This window comes from Pipistrellus hanaki (genome assembly GCF_964339955.1).
Source record: "Pipistrellus hanaki genome assembly, chromosome: 11".
In the NCBI taxonomy this organism is placed as follows: Eukaryota; Metazoa; Chordata; class Mammalia; order Chiroptera; family Vespertilionidae; genus Pipistrellus; species Pipistrellus hanaki.
Genome location: NC_140513.1, coordinates 68,739,310 through 68,752,089, shown reverse-complemented (window position 1 = coordinate 68,752,089; position 12,780 = coordinate 68,739,310). Strand labels below are relative to the sequence as shown.

The 12,780-nt window shown below is 49.9% G+C and overlaps 1 protein-coding gene across 4 annotated transcripts in view; it reads left to right on the top strand.

The window, feature by feature from the left end:
- The window catches only part of MFSD14B (major facilitator superfamily domain containing 14B), a 66,556-nt gene extending 54,272 nt beyond the window's left edge, over nucleotides 1-12,284 (top strand). For 3 of the 4 annotated variants that reach the window (XM_084899025.1, XM_084899024.1, XM_084899026.1), the window contains 6 exons: nucleotides 1,163-1,276; nucleotides 6,361-6,432; nucleotides 7,427-7,539; nucleotides 8,840-8,937; nucleotides 9,543-9,685; nucleotides 10,313-12,284. In XM_084899025.1, coding sequence (XP_084755151.1) covers nucleotides 1,163-1,276; nucleotides 6,361-6,432; nucleotides 7,427-7,539; nucleotides 8,840-8,937; nucleotides 9,543-9,685; nucleotides 10,313-10,558 — 786 coding nt within the window. In that variant the 3' untranslated portion in view covers nucleotides 10,559-12,284. The remainder of the gene's footprint in view (nucleotides 1-1,162; nucleotides 1,277-6,360; nucleotides 6,433-7,426; nucleotides 7,540-8,839; nucleotides 8,938-9,542; nucleotides 9,686-10,312) is intronic. The other variant, XR_014796333.1, reaches the window with a different exon arrangement.
- Nucleotides 12,285-12,780: the final 496 nt, after the last annotated feature.

The following is a 12,780-nucleotide window of genomic DNA, read 5'->3' as shown; positions in this document are numbered from 1 at the left end:
ATATATATATTTATTTTTTGCTTCGGAGAATTCCATTAAAAACTCAAAAAAGTACTCAGAAGAACTTCAGTTCCCCCTCTTGATTTGAAACTGTTCTTGAAGAAAATATGTACAGAAAAAAAACTAACCAGGGCGTTGATACTTGTTTTTTATCCTCCCAGTCTACCCTTTAGGAAAATACATGTAATAAGAAACTAACTCATGAGAAATTCTTTTCCAAAAAGCGTCCTTGGGGCTTGGCCTGGCACCTGCCTGTGGCGGAGCCCCATCCGCGTGTGCCATGTGGGGAAGGAGACCAGCACACTGGACGCAGGCAGGCCTCCACCACTACCTTGTTGACCAATTTACAGGCAAACTGAATGCTAACATTTTAAAGAATAGAGTGAATTTATATGTAATGAAATGCCTATACTGTTTATGGCTTTAAGTAAGTTATGTTGTGAATGAAAAAGAGAGATCAGATTTTTCTTTTTTTCTTTTTTTTAATATATTTTATTGATCTTTTACAGAGAGGAAGGGAGAGGGATAGAGAGTTAGAAACATCGATGAGAGAGAAACAGCACTCAGCTGCCTCCTGCACAATCCCTATAGGGGATGTGCCCACAACTAAGGTAAATGCCCTTTACCGGAATCGAACCTGGACCCTTCAGTCCACAGGCTGACGCTCTGTCCACTGAGCCAAACCGGTTAGGGCAGATTTTTCTTAAAAAGTTTTGGAGTAACATGTTTACAGGGTGTTTATAGGATTTTCAGGGTCTGTTTCAGGTTGTGAAGCAATGTTGTTAAGTAAACAGGAGCAAATGTGTGTGTCTGTGTGTATTTATGCTGTAATATTTGAAGCACATATCTCAAAAATGAGGACTTGTAACCTCCATAGAGAGATGGTGATCGATATCATGTGAAGGTTCACTTCCTTTTATAGTCCAATCAACAGTTGTTACTCTACGTCAATAGATGAAAACATTGACGCCAGTGTGGAAGAATATCTGACGTCAGTCTCTATTTGCTGCTTTTTATTTTTCAATTACAGTTGTCATCTAATATTATATTAGTTTTCGGTGTGCATCCAGTGGTTAGACATTATAGAACTTACTAAGTGATTGTCCAATAAATTTCGGACCCATCTGACTATTTCGTCTTTCATCTTTCTGCTTTTTCTTAGCCCCTGAAGAAAGTTGGAAAAGATCCTACCGTGCTACTCATCTGCATCACTGTGTTTCTTTCTTACCTTCCTGAAGCTGGGCAGTACTCAAGTTTTTTTCTCTACCTCAGACAGGTGTGTAGCGGGTACCTAGTAGCTTTCAAACATAAGGAAAAAGCAAGGATTAGCATCTGTCTAAAAATATTTTGGGGAAAACAGTGTCGAGAAAAGAAAAATGTGTCAACTTACTTCAAGTTATAAATGAAGGTGCTGACATGCGATGAGTAGGCAGGAACCTTTAATACGGTGGTGTTTTAAAATGCAGTGAAGTGTTTACTGTGGGAAATTACCTGGAGAACTATAGAGAATTAGCAGAAGCAATTCATCATCATGTTTTAAGTCATTAATGCCCATTAAGTTTTGCAAAGGGAACGTTGACTTCAGAAGCACCCTGCTGTGGACCGGAGGAGGCTCACAGTAATACGAAAATAATACTGTTTCTCCTGATAACATTCTTGGGGTTGGTCATAGCCTTGTCTGAGGTTGGTGATCGGCAGGTTGCCTGTCCTAGCAGTTCACACGTTTTGAAGCTCAGGTCTCTGAGCGCCTCCCTCCCCCACCCAGTTGGGCCTGAGTAACTCCGCCCAGCTGGTTCAGCTGCCACATGCCACTTCCTCCGCTCCACACCCCGCTTCCTGACCAGCTTCCTCTCTTCTCAGTACCATTCCTGGGATGTGCTCAGACTGACAGATGGCTGGGGGGGGGGGGGGGGGGGGGCGGGGGCGCTAGAAGGGCGTGATGTTTCTTGGAGGAGTGGAGACCTTCTGCAGTTGATGATGTGATCTGTTAAGGGGGCGGGGGGGGGGCATTGAAACCTGTAAAGAATTTTTTTGTGAGTTTATTTGAGCCAAACTGTTGACATATGCCAGGAAGCAGAATCTCAACGGATTGAGATAATGCTCCAAAGAATGGCGGGTTACATTTCTCTATTAATACACTGAAATCAAAGGAGGGACATAGGTGGGTTACATGAAATTCATTGGTGATGGAGTAAGGAGGCTGGAGAAAGCAAAGTGGTGGGAAACTCCTGGGATTGGATAAAAAGTAAAATGATGGAGGTGTACTCAGGTGAGTGCAGGAACAATTAACATGATAACGAAGGAATTTGAGGCATCTGTCCTGGCGCCCACCACATTTGGTTGTTCCCCAGGGGCTCCGGAAAAAAGGAAAGTTACAAGTTACCCAGACATGTTATCTTAGGGGCAAAATGGCAAATGGGCTCAGTAAAAAGATCAAAGTTGATCTTTGTCTGGGAAAATATCTGGGACATGACTACCTACTATAACCTGTTAGATATTTAATTTTCAAACCATCGTTTGTGGTTATCTTAGGTCTCTAAGTTTGCAAGACTGCCACGCAGGCCTCCCCTGAGCTTGTCAGGTCAGCATGTGGCTCTTTTCTTTCACAGGTCACTGTCCAACTCTGAGCACACAAAGCCATTGAACGTGCACTTCTAATGGGTGAATTGTGTGGCATTTATATTGTATCAGTAAAACGTTTAAAAATATACTTATTGGGGGGAGGGCATGTATGGGAGTGGGGGGGCAATGGAAAGATATGTACACATATAATACCTTAATAAAAAAATAAAAATAAAAATATACTTATTTACAAATGGTAGGCAGAGAAATAATCCTTAAAGTTCACTTTTTTTTTTTCTAATTTTTTAATTGCATTTGATTAGCTGCTAAAAATGTGAATGTCAACAACACTGATTTAGAAGCAGGATCTAGCTGTAGTTCATTTTTCAGCTAAAGTTGTGTGACATGAAATGAGAAGAATGTATAATGTACACAATAATTTTTCCTTTTTGTCTCATGCATTCTGTTTTGTCGCTAAGAATTGCTCCTTTGCTCTTTAAAGTAATTTTGTTCAACCATCTCACCCCACTCTTTTGTGTCTGAAAATGTCTTATTCTAAGCTGCATCTTCTGGAAGGATAATATTTCTCTTTAATTTTTCTTTTCTGCTATTGCATGAATTTTGTGCACCAGGCCTCTAGTCCACTTGACCTTTTTATCTCCAAGTGTTTTTTGTATTTTTCTTTTCAGTGTATTTAAATTTTAAAAAGTTTACCAATTTCTGCCGAAACCGGTTTGGCTCAATGGATAGAGCGTTGGCTTGGGGACTGAAAGGTCCCGGGTTTGATTCCCGTCAAGGGCATGTACCTTGGTTGCGGGCATATCCCCAGTAGGGGGTGTGCAAGAGGCAGCTGATCAATGACTCTCTTATCGATGTTTCTAACTGTATCTCTCTCCCTTCCTCTCTGTACAAAATCAATAATTTATTTATAAAATAAATAAATAAATAAATAAGTTTACCAATTTCTATTACCCACCCCAGCTGCCTCGTGCCGCTACCAATAAGTTCTGTATTCATGAACTCTTTTTTTTTTTTTTTTTTTTGTGAGATTCCACATATAAGTGAATTCATATGGTATTTGTCTTTGTCTGATTTATTTCACTTAATACCCTCTAGGTGCATCCATGTTGTTGCAAATGGCAAGATTTCATTTTGTTTTGTTGATGAGCTAGAGGCCTAATGCACAAAATTCATGCAAGGGACGGTCATTCTGCTGTTGGGTCTAATTAGCATATTTAGCTCTTTATTATAAGGATGGTATTTCTCTGTGCGTGTGAGTGTGTCACATCTTTACCCATGCACCCACCAATAGGCACTTTTTTATGGGAGAATAACATCCCATATTATAGATGCCATATTTCTTTATCCATGTACTCAACAAAGGACACTTAGGTTGGTACGTTAATCTTTATAGTAAATCACGCTTTATATGGGGGTGTTACTGATTGGAGTTACTGGCTAGGATTTTAGTTCTTTTTGTTGATGTAGAAAAGATTTTACGGTCAACAAAAATAAAAGTAAAGCAAAGTGGGGCTTATTGAAGATACTTTCCAAATGAGGAGGGGCCATGAGAGAGGGAGAGAAGAGGGAGAGGGGAAAGAGGAGAGGGAGGGGGTGCGGGCGGCGGCAGGGGACAGTGTCAGTGTGGCCGGAGCAGGCGGTGGAGGAGACAGGCCGCCGCCCACGCTCACTGGAGTCAGTCAGGCTCAGGGATCAGCCCAGGACCAGCTCAGCTGCCTGCGTCTTCCCTGGTTGCAGGTCCCATGGGGTCCCTTAGAGGTTGTTTCCGTGCCCTGGGTGGGGGGAGGGGGAATGGCACGGGTGTGCTCCTTGGAGGTAGACAGACAGACAGACAGACCAGGGGCCTCACCTCCAGGCTTTAAAGGGGCTTTCTGGCCCCCGGGCTGCCTCTGCCAGAGCCCTCCAGCTCCTGCTTTTTATTTTTTATTTTTTAAAATATTTTATTGATTTTTCACAGAGAGGAAGGGAGAGAGATAGAGAGCTAGAAATGTCGATGAGAGAGAAACATCAACCAGCTGCCTCTTGCACACCTCCCATCTGGGATGTGCCCGCAGCCAATGCACATGCCCTTGACCGGAATCGAACCTGGGACCTTTCAGTCCGCAGACCGAGGCTCTATCCACTGAGCCAAACCAGGCCAGGGCAGCTTCTGCTTTTTAAAAAACCGCTCACCGGCCTGCCCCACCATGTCCCACCCCACCCCGAGGCCCTGCAGGAGAGGGTTTCTGCCTGCCATCTGGGCGCTGATGAAGAACCTGGGCAACGGAGACTGGTGATGAGGTGGATGCGGGGGGAGAAGGAGAAGGAGGGGGCGGAGGCGAAGGGAGAGGGGGGCGGCTGTGGGGAGGGCCAGGGGAGTAGCAGGGCAGGTCCAGCAGCTTCCCGGGTGTCCTTGCAGGGTCGGTCGGTCCAGGGCAGGAGGCCACTCATTAGCCATTGCAGCTGGTCCTGGGTATCGCTGGTCTGGTTTTGCCGCCTTCCTGGGCCCGGTGCTGAAATATAACTGAGGCCTCTGTGTTCCCTATAAGATCAGAGGGTCAAACTGGGTAACTAGCAAAATGCTAGGGGCGGAAAGGTCACCCTGGGTCAAGGTTCCTCCCTACCGTTGTCCATAGTTTGGCTCCTGGGCTTTCCCGCTGACCGTGCAGCCGTCGCCTCACTCCGCTCAGATCTGTCCTAACGCCTGCCGCCGGGTGCGGACTGCCTGGCTGCTTGCCTTAGTGGCTGCACCATTTACAGTCCCGCCAGCGGGGTATCCGTTCCCTTCCTCCACATCCCCACCAGCACTTGTATTGTGGAAATAGCCATTGAACTAGTGTGAGGTGATACTGCACTTCTCCGATGATTAGTGGCTTCAGCATCTTTTCATGTACCTATTGGCCACCTGTATGTCTTCTTTGGGAAAATGCCTGTTCAATTTTATGTCCTTATTTTAAATTGGATTGTTTGTTTGCTTGTTGCTACTGAGTTACATGAATTCCTGATATATTTTGGATATTGATCTGTAAAATGTGTTTGAGAGCCCTAGCCAGTTTGGCTCAGTGGATAGAGCGTCGGCCTGAAGGGTCCCAGGTTCAATTCTGGTCAAGGGCACATGCCCAGTAGGGATCTTGGAGGAGGCAGCTGAGCAATGACTCTCTCTTATTGGTGTTTCTATCTCTTGCCTTCTTCCGTTCTCCAGGAAATCAATAAAGATATATTTTTTAAAAACTTGGTATTTAAAACGAAAAGCTTTTGGCACATCAGAGCTGCTGAGCTGAAGCTTGTGGAACGGGCCTGTGTGGGGGCTTGAGACTGCCTAGTTGGTCTCCATGGTTGCAGAGTCTCACTGCTCCCGCCCTCCCCCTTCCCCTCAGGCCCACGTGATTTTAATGTGCAGCCAACGCTGAGAAACACTGAACGTGCTAATGAGTAAATTCCAATTCTGCATCAGAAGTCAGGCTATGTTCTTTATATTTCTCTAATGCTTGATAACATCTTTGTTTTTCAGTCGGTTGGGGATGGGAAGGAATATGAAACGATACGTCTGTAATAAAAAATATCTTTAAAATATTTGTTAAGTTATGCTTACTTGTAATGGTTTTTTATCATATTTAGATGTAAATTTTCTGATTAAATAGGTTCAACTTTCAGCACTGCCTTAATTTGCCATAATCAAGGTTTTATTAACTTTTTCCAACTGTTTTGTCCTATAGTCTTACTAAAATATAACATTTCTTATTTTTATAATATCTATATTAACAATAATGTTTCTACCCCTCCCCTTCTGTTTTGCAGATCATAGGTTTTGGATCTGTTAAAATTGCAGAGTTCATAGCTGTGCTGGGAATTCTGTCTATTGTGGCTCAGGTGAGTGTCATTTTTCTCATTTTTAAACATTTCTCTTTTTTAAACATTTTTATTCGGAAATAACCGTAAGTTCGCAGGAAGCTGTAGGAAGCGTTCTCGAATGTCTCCCGCACGCCTGCTTCGTTCCCCTGCCGTGGGAGTGACGTGTCTGTGGTGCAATAGCAGGCCCAGGGAACTGACATGGACTCCAGATAGCCAGAACCTACTGCCAGGAGAATGCTCCGTGTCACTTTAATGCTGAGAAGTGAGTGGAAGTGAAAAGCAGAAATGGACATCAGCACCTGTTCCGACCTCTGCTCGGAGAAATGGGGCAGGGCGGTGCGTGGGGACAGCGTGATGAGCGAAGAGCACGGGATTCCTGCTCTGTCACAGGCACAGGCCACGCGGCTGCACCGTGCCTGCTCCCTGCAGCCGCCGTGTCCTCGGCTCCGGGCTGCTGCCGGCACCGGGAAGGAGGCTGCAGGCTGTGTCATTGACAAGGCTCCCGGGACACATCAGGCAAAGGCCTGTGTGTGCTTCCGTCCAGTTATACCAGCAAATGTACATCACCTTACACTTCCAGTTGCTCATCATTTGGCAGGCGGGTGCGGGGGGGGGGGGGGGGGGGGGTATGTTAGCTCTGGTCGTTAGCCCAGACCATTTGAAATAGTTTTTTTATCAGAGAGCATCTGTGCTAAAATCAAATCCATATCAGTCCAACTTTGCAAAGCTGCTAACCTCCAGCAAAATTCCCCGCGCCCTGTACTGTTCAGCAGGGCTTGCTCGTCTGGTGGGCAAGGGACTGGCGTTTCTCAGAAAAGACTGAGGCCGTGTCCCCCAGCACGACAGCCGGTGAATGGCTCTCACCTCCCCGGGGCAGTGCCAGCAGAGCACCGGGGGCAGCGTGGGGAGGAGCCGAGGGCCCTGCGGCAGCTCCCAGCTCCGCGTGGTCCCTGCCTGGGCCCCTCCCCGAGCCCCGCGGAGTCCGTCTCCTCAGCTCTCCTTGGCTTTGCAGACAGCCCTGCTCCCCGTCGCCATGCGGTCGCTGGGGAAGAAGAAGACGGTGCTCCTGGGCCTGGGCCTGCAGGGGCTCCAGCTGGCCTGGTACGGGCTCGGATCGCAGGCCTGGTAAGCCTCCCGGCCTCACCGACCGGGAAGACTGGGGGAGCTGGGATGACGGGTGGGGTGAAGGCAGCAGGGGCTCTGACCAGTTTGGTGCACTCGACATTTCAAAACCTGTTTGGACTTAGTTTTGGGAAGGCTGAGCGAGGTGGCAGGATCATTTGTAAAAACTGTCTTCACCCTCGTGGCTGTCGGTGAGTTGTTAATTAAATGTGTGTGCCTCCTCCTCCAGCCCCACAGAAATGTTATGTCTGTATTTTAAACACATTTGTCAGTTTTTAGGGACATCAGACATTCTCCAAAACAAAAAGGCAAAGAAAATCGATAGCAGGCTCATCGCTGTAATTAGCTGCGTGACTTTATAACATAAGAACTTGAAATAGATGAATCCTAAGATCTCTTCCAAAACCATGTGTATCCTGGGGCAGGGACCCTGCTGGCATAGTCTAGTCCCCTACCAGGAAGGTCAGAATAAGCCCTGAGCCAGGAGAAATGACAGGCCCGAGTGCCGTTCTGTGGTGTGGCTAGTGTCCCCAATGCTGGCTATCAAATCCAGCGGTCCTGTCTCTCTTAATATTAGTTACTCATTTTGCATGCATGACAGAACAGAGACACGAGAGGTGCGTAGAGGTCAGCAGGTGGGATTCAGTGCCATGGACTCGGGCTGCGGAGCTGCGTCCGCCAGGCTCGTGCAGGAAAGGACACTGCCCATCTGGAGGCTCTGTCCTTGGCGTGTGCGTTTCTGGTGTGGCTGAGGGGGTTCAGCCCAGATGCACCTGCCTCCCTCACAGAAGCCTGCTGCTGATCCCCACTCAGGCTCCCTCACTGAGGAAGGGCCAGAGTCTAAGGAAGCGCGTCGGCCGCGGGGCCGCGGGCAGGCCTGGCTGAGCTGGCCGGGCCAGGCGGCGTGACAGGCTCGGTCCAGGGGACGCGGTTGGGAGCCCGAGGGCAGCCAGAGGAGCAGCTTCGGCCTCCGACACCCAGAACAGGCGGGTCCGGGGGACAGGCGGCATTTGTGGAAACAAAAACAAAGCCTTTCCAGCTGCATTGGGCTTGCATCTGACGGTGCTAAAGGGAAACCAAGCAGAACAGGTTTTGAAAGAGGTGAAATAAAGTAAAGGAAACTCCCAGCCTATGTATGAAGTGACGAATAACTTTCCAGGTTAAAAAAACAAACAAACCCTTTGTAGAGAGGAAAGATTGAATACGAGGCGACCTGGGGGGACAGACAGCACCCCGTGCTCCGCCCCACGGCTCTCCGCCAGCGCCCAGCCCCGGCCCGCCCTGACCTGCCCTGTCCCTGCAGGATGGTGTGGGCCGCAGGAGCCGTGGCCGCCGCGTCCAGCATCACCTTCCCGGCCATCAGTGCCCTGGTCTCTCAGAACGCGGAGTCCGACCAGCAGGGTGAGAGCACCGTCCCCTCGGTTCCCTCCTGCGGCAGCCGCGCGGCTCTGAGCTCCTCCCCGGGTGCTCCCTCCGCAGTGGCACACCTGTCTGCTGTCCGTCCTGCTCTGAATCACCCTCATGTTGTTAACATGTGCACTCAGCAGCTCAGAACACTCAGAAATAGAAATGGGACTGTTTCCTCTTTTCCGTGGTGACTCCTCTTTACTGTGATGCCATAGGAAGTAACTGGACTGTAGCAGATGTCTGTTAATGATGACAGACCAGTTAGCAAAACAGTGAGCTTTTTGTCTCCTCACTGTCACTGGAACTTGTTTAGTTTGGACTCCCTCTGAGGCATGAGCTGCATTAAGGAAGAGGTAAATAAAAATATTTTTTAAAAATAATAAAAAACTAAAATAGTGACCGCAGACTGTGTGTCCCTGCCGTGGACACCCGCCTGCCGCACAGCGCGGAGGGCGAAGGCCGCCTCCCTTTCATGGACTGAGTCCTCTTTGGCTCTTTTCTTTCCATTTAATAAATCTTTATTGTTCAGAGAATTACAGTTGTTCCTCTTTTTCCCCGCGTGCCTTTCTGAGAAGACTGCCTTCTTTGTTCTCACTTAGGAGTTGCCCAGGGGATCGTAACTGGGATCCGAGGACTGTGTAACGGCCTGGGGCCGGCGCTGTACGGCCTCATCTTCTACATGTTCCACGTGGAGCTGACGGACGTGGGGCCGAAACCGAGTTCTCCCAGTGCTGCTTCGCAGGTGATTGGTGATAAGCCCAGTGTTGTCACGGGGATGTGTGACTGCAGAAGCGCTCTGACCGCGGAGGTGGCGCGGCCTCGTTTGTACACGAAACACTGTTGGACCTGCCAGTAGGGAGGCCGCACTCGGTGACTCAGTGTCTCATATAAAAGGTTTATTTTAATTTGTTCAGATTCTGTTCTCACCTACACAGTAGCTCTGGTCAGAACCCTGTCTTCTGGGGGAACCCAAGCCAGATAAAGTATAAAATTACCTACAATTCCAGCTAGAAATCGACCTAGAGTCTGTTTCCTATTCTTTATTTAGTATTTTCCCTCCCTCCTTCTAAGCAATATTTAATAGATTGTTATACAGAATTGGAATGTTCAAGGACACATGCCTGGCCTGGGCCCAGAGGGTAAGATTAGAGGTGAACCACTGTCCACACAGGCTGGCTCCGTGCTGAGCGGTGAAGCGGCCGGAGAGGCCGCTGCCCCCGGGGCGCCGGGCCCGGAGCTTGCCTGGCACGCAGGACACTGTGAGGCAGTGATTCTCCGGAGGCGGTGTGGGGTCTGGGGCACCCAGAGCTCATTTTGCATTGAGAAGACTAACCAAACTCTTCATCTCTGCTTGTTTCCACACCCACAGGGAGCCCTCATCCCAGGCCCGCCGTTTTTATTTGGGGCGTGCTTAGTTCTTTTCTCTTTCCTGGTGGCCTTATTCATCCCTGAATGCAGTCACGGGGCTGAGAAACATAGCAGCAGCCTCAGCGGCACCGTGACCGACACGCCGGAGCGCGACAGCGACGAGGACATGGAGCCCCTGCTGCCGGGCGGCAGCGCCTGGGGCCTGTCTCCCTGCGGGGAGCCGGCGGGCCAGTGCACCGAGCTGTGAGCGCAGCGGGCGCCGGGACCGGTGCTGGAGGGGAGACGAGTGGCCCCTTTAGGGCCACGTGTGATAAGTAACCCTCTGCCCCCCTTCCTCCTCCTCCTCCTCCTCTTCCATTCCTTTCCTTTCAGGTTGTGCATTGGAACAAGTTAGGGTTTGAAATACGTTGCTGCAAATAGTACGCAGCTCTCAGAGTTATCTGGAGTTCCGGCTTTGGTGTCTCCTCTCTCACCTCCAGGGCCGAGGGCAGCAGCCCCAGGTCCTGCTCCGTAGAAGCTGCAGGACTGCGTCTCTGGCCAGATTCACGGTGCAGAACCCTCTGCCTTCCTCGTCCTGCTTCTCTGGAAAGTGCCACGGGGCCCACAGGTGTGAGGAGCGGGCGCCTCCGGGGCCACTCAGCCGGGGACCTGCTGCCTTTGTTCTCAGGTCACAGCGGGCTTACTGCCCTGCTCTCGCCTCCGCTTCACGTTCGTGGCTAGAATGAGGCCCAGCACACACACTGGGTGTTCATGATGCTGACCGTGGTGTCCTTCACCAGCGAAGAGAATTTTTCCTACGAGTTTAAATACTGAAGAAATAGCAATTCAGATTCCTTGACCTAGTGTCTTGGTGGATTCAAGGTGATTTTACAGAAGAAACACCACGCGTTCTGGTGCGGCACCGAGCGGGAGGTGCTTCTGCAGGTGTTCAGCCGGCAGCATTCCTGGGGAGTGGGGGCCCCGTGCCGGGAGGGACCCCGTGCGGGGAGGGACCCCCCGTGCCGGGAGGGACCCCGTGCGGGGAGGGACCCCCCGTGCCGGGAGGGGACCGCCGTGCCGGGAGGGGCCCTGTGCGGGGAGGGGACCCCGTGTGGGGACGGACCGCCGTGCCGGGAGGGACCCCGTGCCGAGAGGGACCGCCGTGCCGGGAGGGGCCCTGTGCCGGGAGGGACCCCGTGCGGGGAGGGACCCCGTGCGGGGAGGGACCCCCCGTGCCGGGAGGGACCCCGTGCGGGGAGGGACCCCCAGGCCGGGAGGGGCCCCGTGCGGGGAGGGACCGCCGTGCCGGGAGGGGCCCTGTGCCGGGAGGGACCGCCGTGCCGGGAGGGGACCCCGTGCCGGGAGGGGCCCCGTGCCGGGAGGGACCCGTGCCGGGAGGGACCCGTGCCGGGAGGGACCGCCTCACAGACTCGGCCGCAGGACTGTTTGTTCCTCCCACGGCGGTCCTTGTCTCAGTCCTCACCTGCCGTCACTGCTCTGCAAGTGGCTGTTCTCAGCAGGTCTCTCTCCCTGTGTGTCTGACATTGAATCCCATGGGAATATGCACATCGAATTCTTCCTACAATATGATGGTTTAGGAAACTGTTTCACAGTGTCTTGCTAATTTTTCAAGATGTTTTACAGACAAAGAAAACTACAGATTTACATGCATTTTGCACCATGAACCCTTCGCTAGGCCACCTTGAACAGAGCCCTGTGAAGGGTTTATAGATTTGAGATCTATGTACATCTTTTTTGAGGGGTTTTAAATTTTTTTGATGGAGTGCTGTGCAAATCTAGTATTTATAAATGTAATGAAGGTATTGACAAAAATATATATGTAACTTTTATAAAAGATTATGTACTGCTTGAATACATTTAAAAGAAAATATATTTTGAAATCTGTTCTACTATGAACAAAAATGACATCTCTTTTTATTATGCTGTTGGTTTTAAGTTAAGCTTCCTAATGCACAATAAATTTGTACTGGGTATTTTTATGTCTTTTGTGCTTCTTTAAAGTAAATAGTACCGTTGATCTTTGGGTTCTCTTTTGGATGGCTTTCAACTAAAATAAATTGCTAACCTTTAAGCTAATGCAAAATGTATGTGTATTTCCAAAGTTTAATTTTTAACAAACTTCCTTAAAAGCTCCCTTTAGTAACATCATCACTAATTTTTTAATCTTTATTGTTGAGACTTAGAAATGTCCCCATTACCCCTTCTTCATTACCCTCTCCACCCAGTTCCCACCCCAGGCCTTCACCACCCTGTTATCTGGTCCATGTGGAAGGATTAACTGGCCAGGCGGGCAGACGGCTGGCAGGCCGGTGGGGACAAAGGCGGGGAACAGGCAGGCAGACGGGGCCGGTGGGGACACAGGAGGGCAGACGGGGCCGGTGGGGACACAGGGGGGCAGACGGGGCCGGTGGGGACAAAGAGGGGCACAGGAGGGCAGACGGGGCCGGTGGGGACACAGGGGGCACAGGA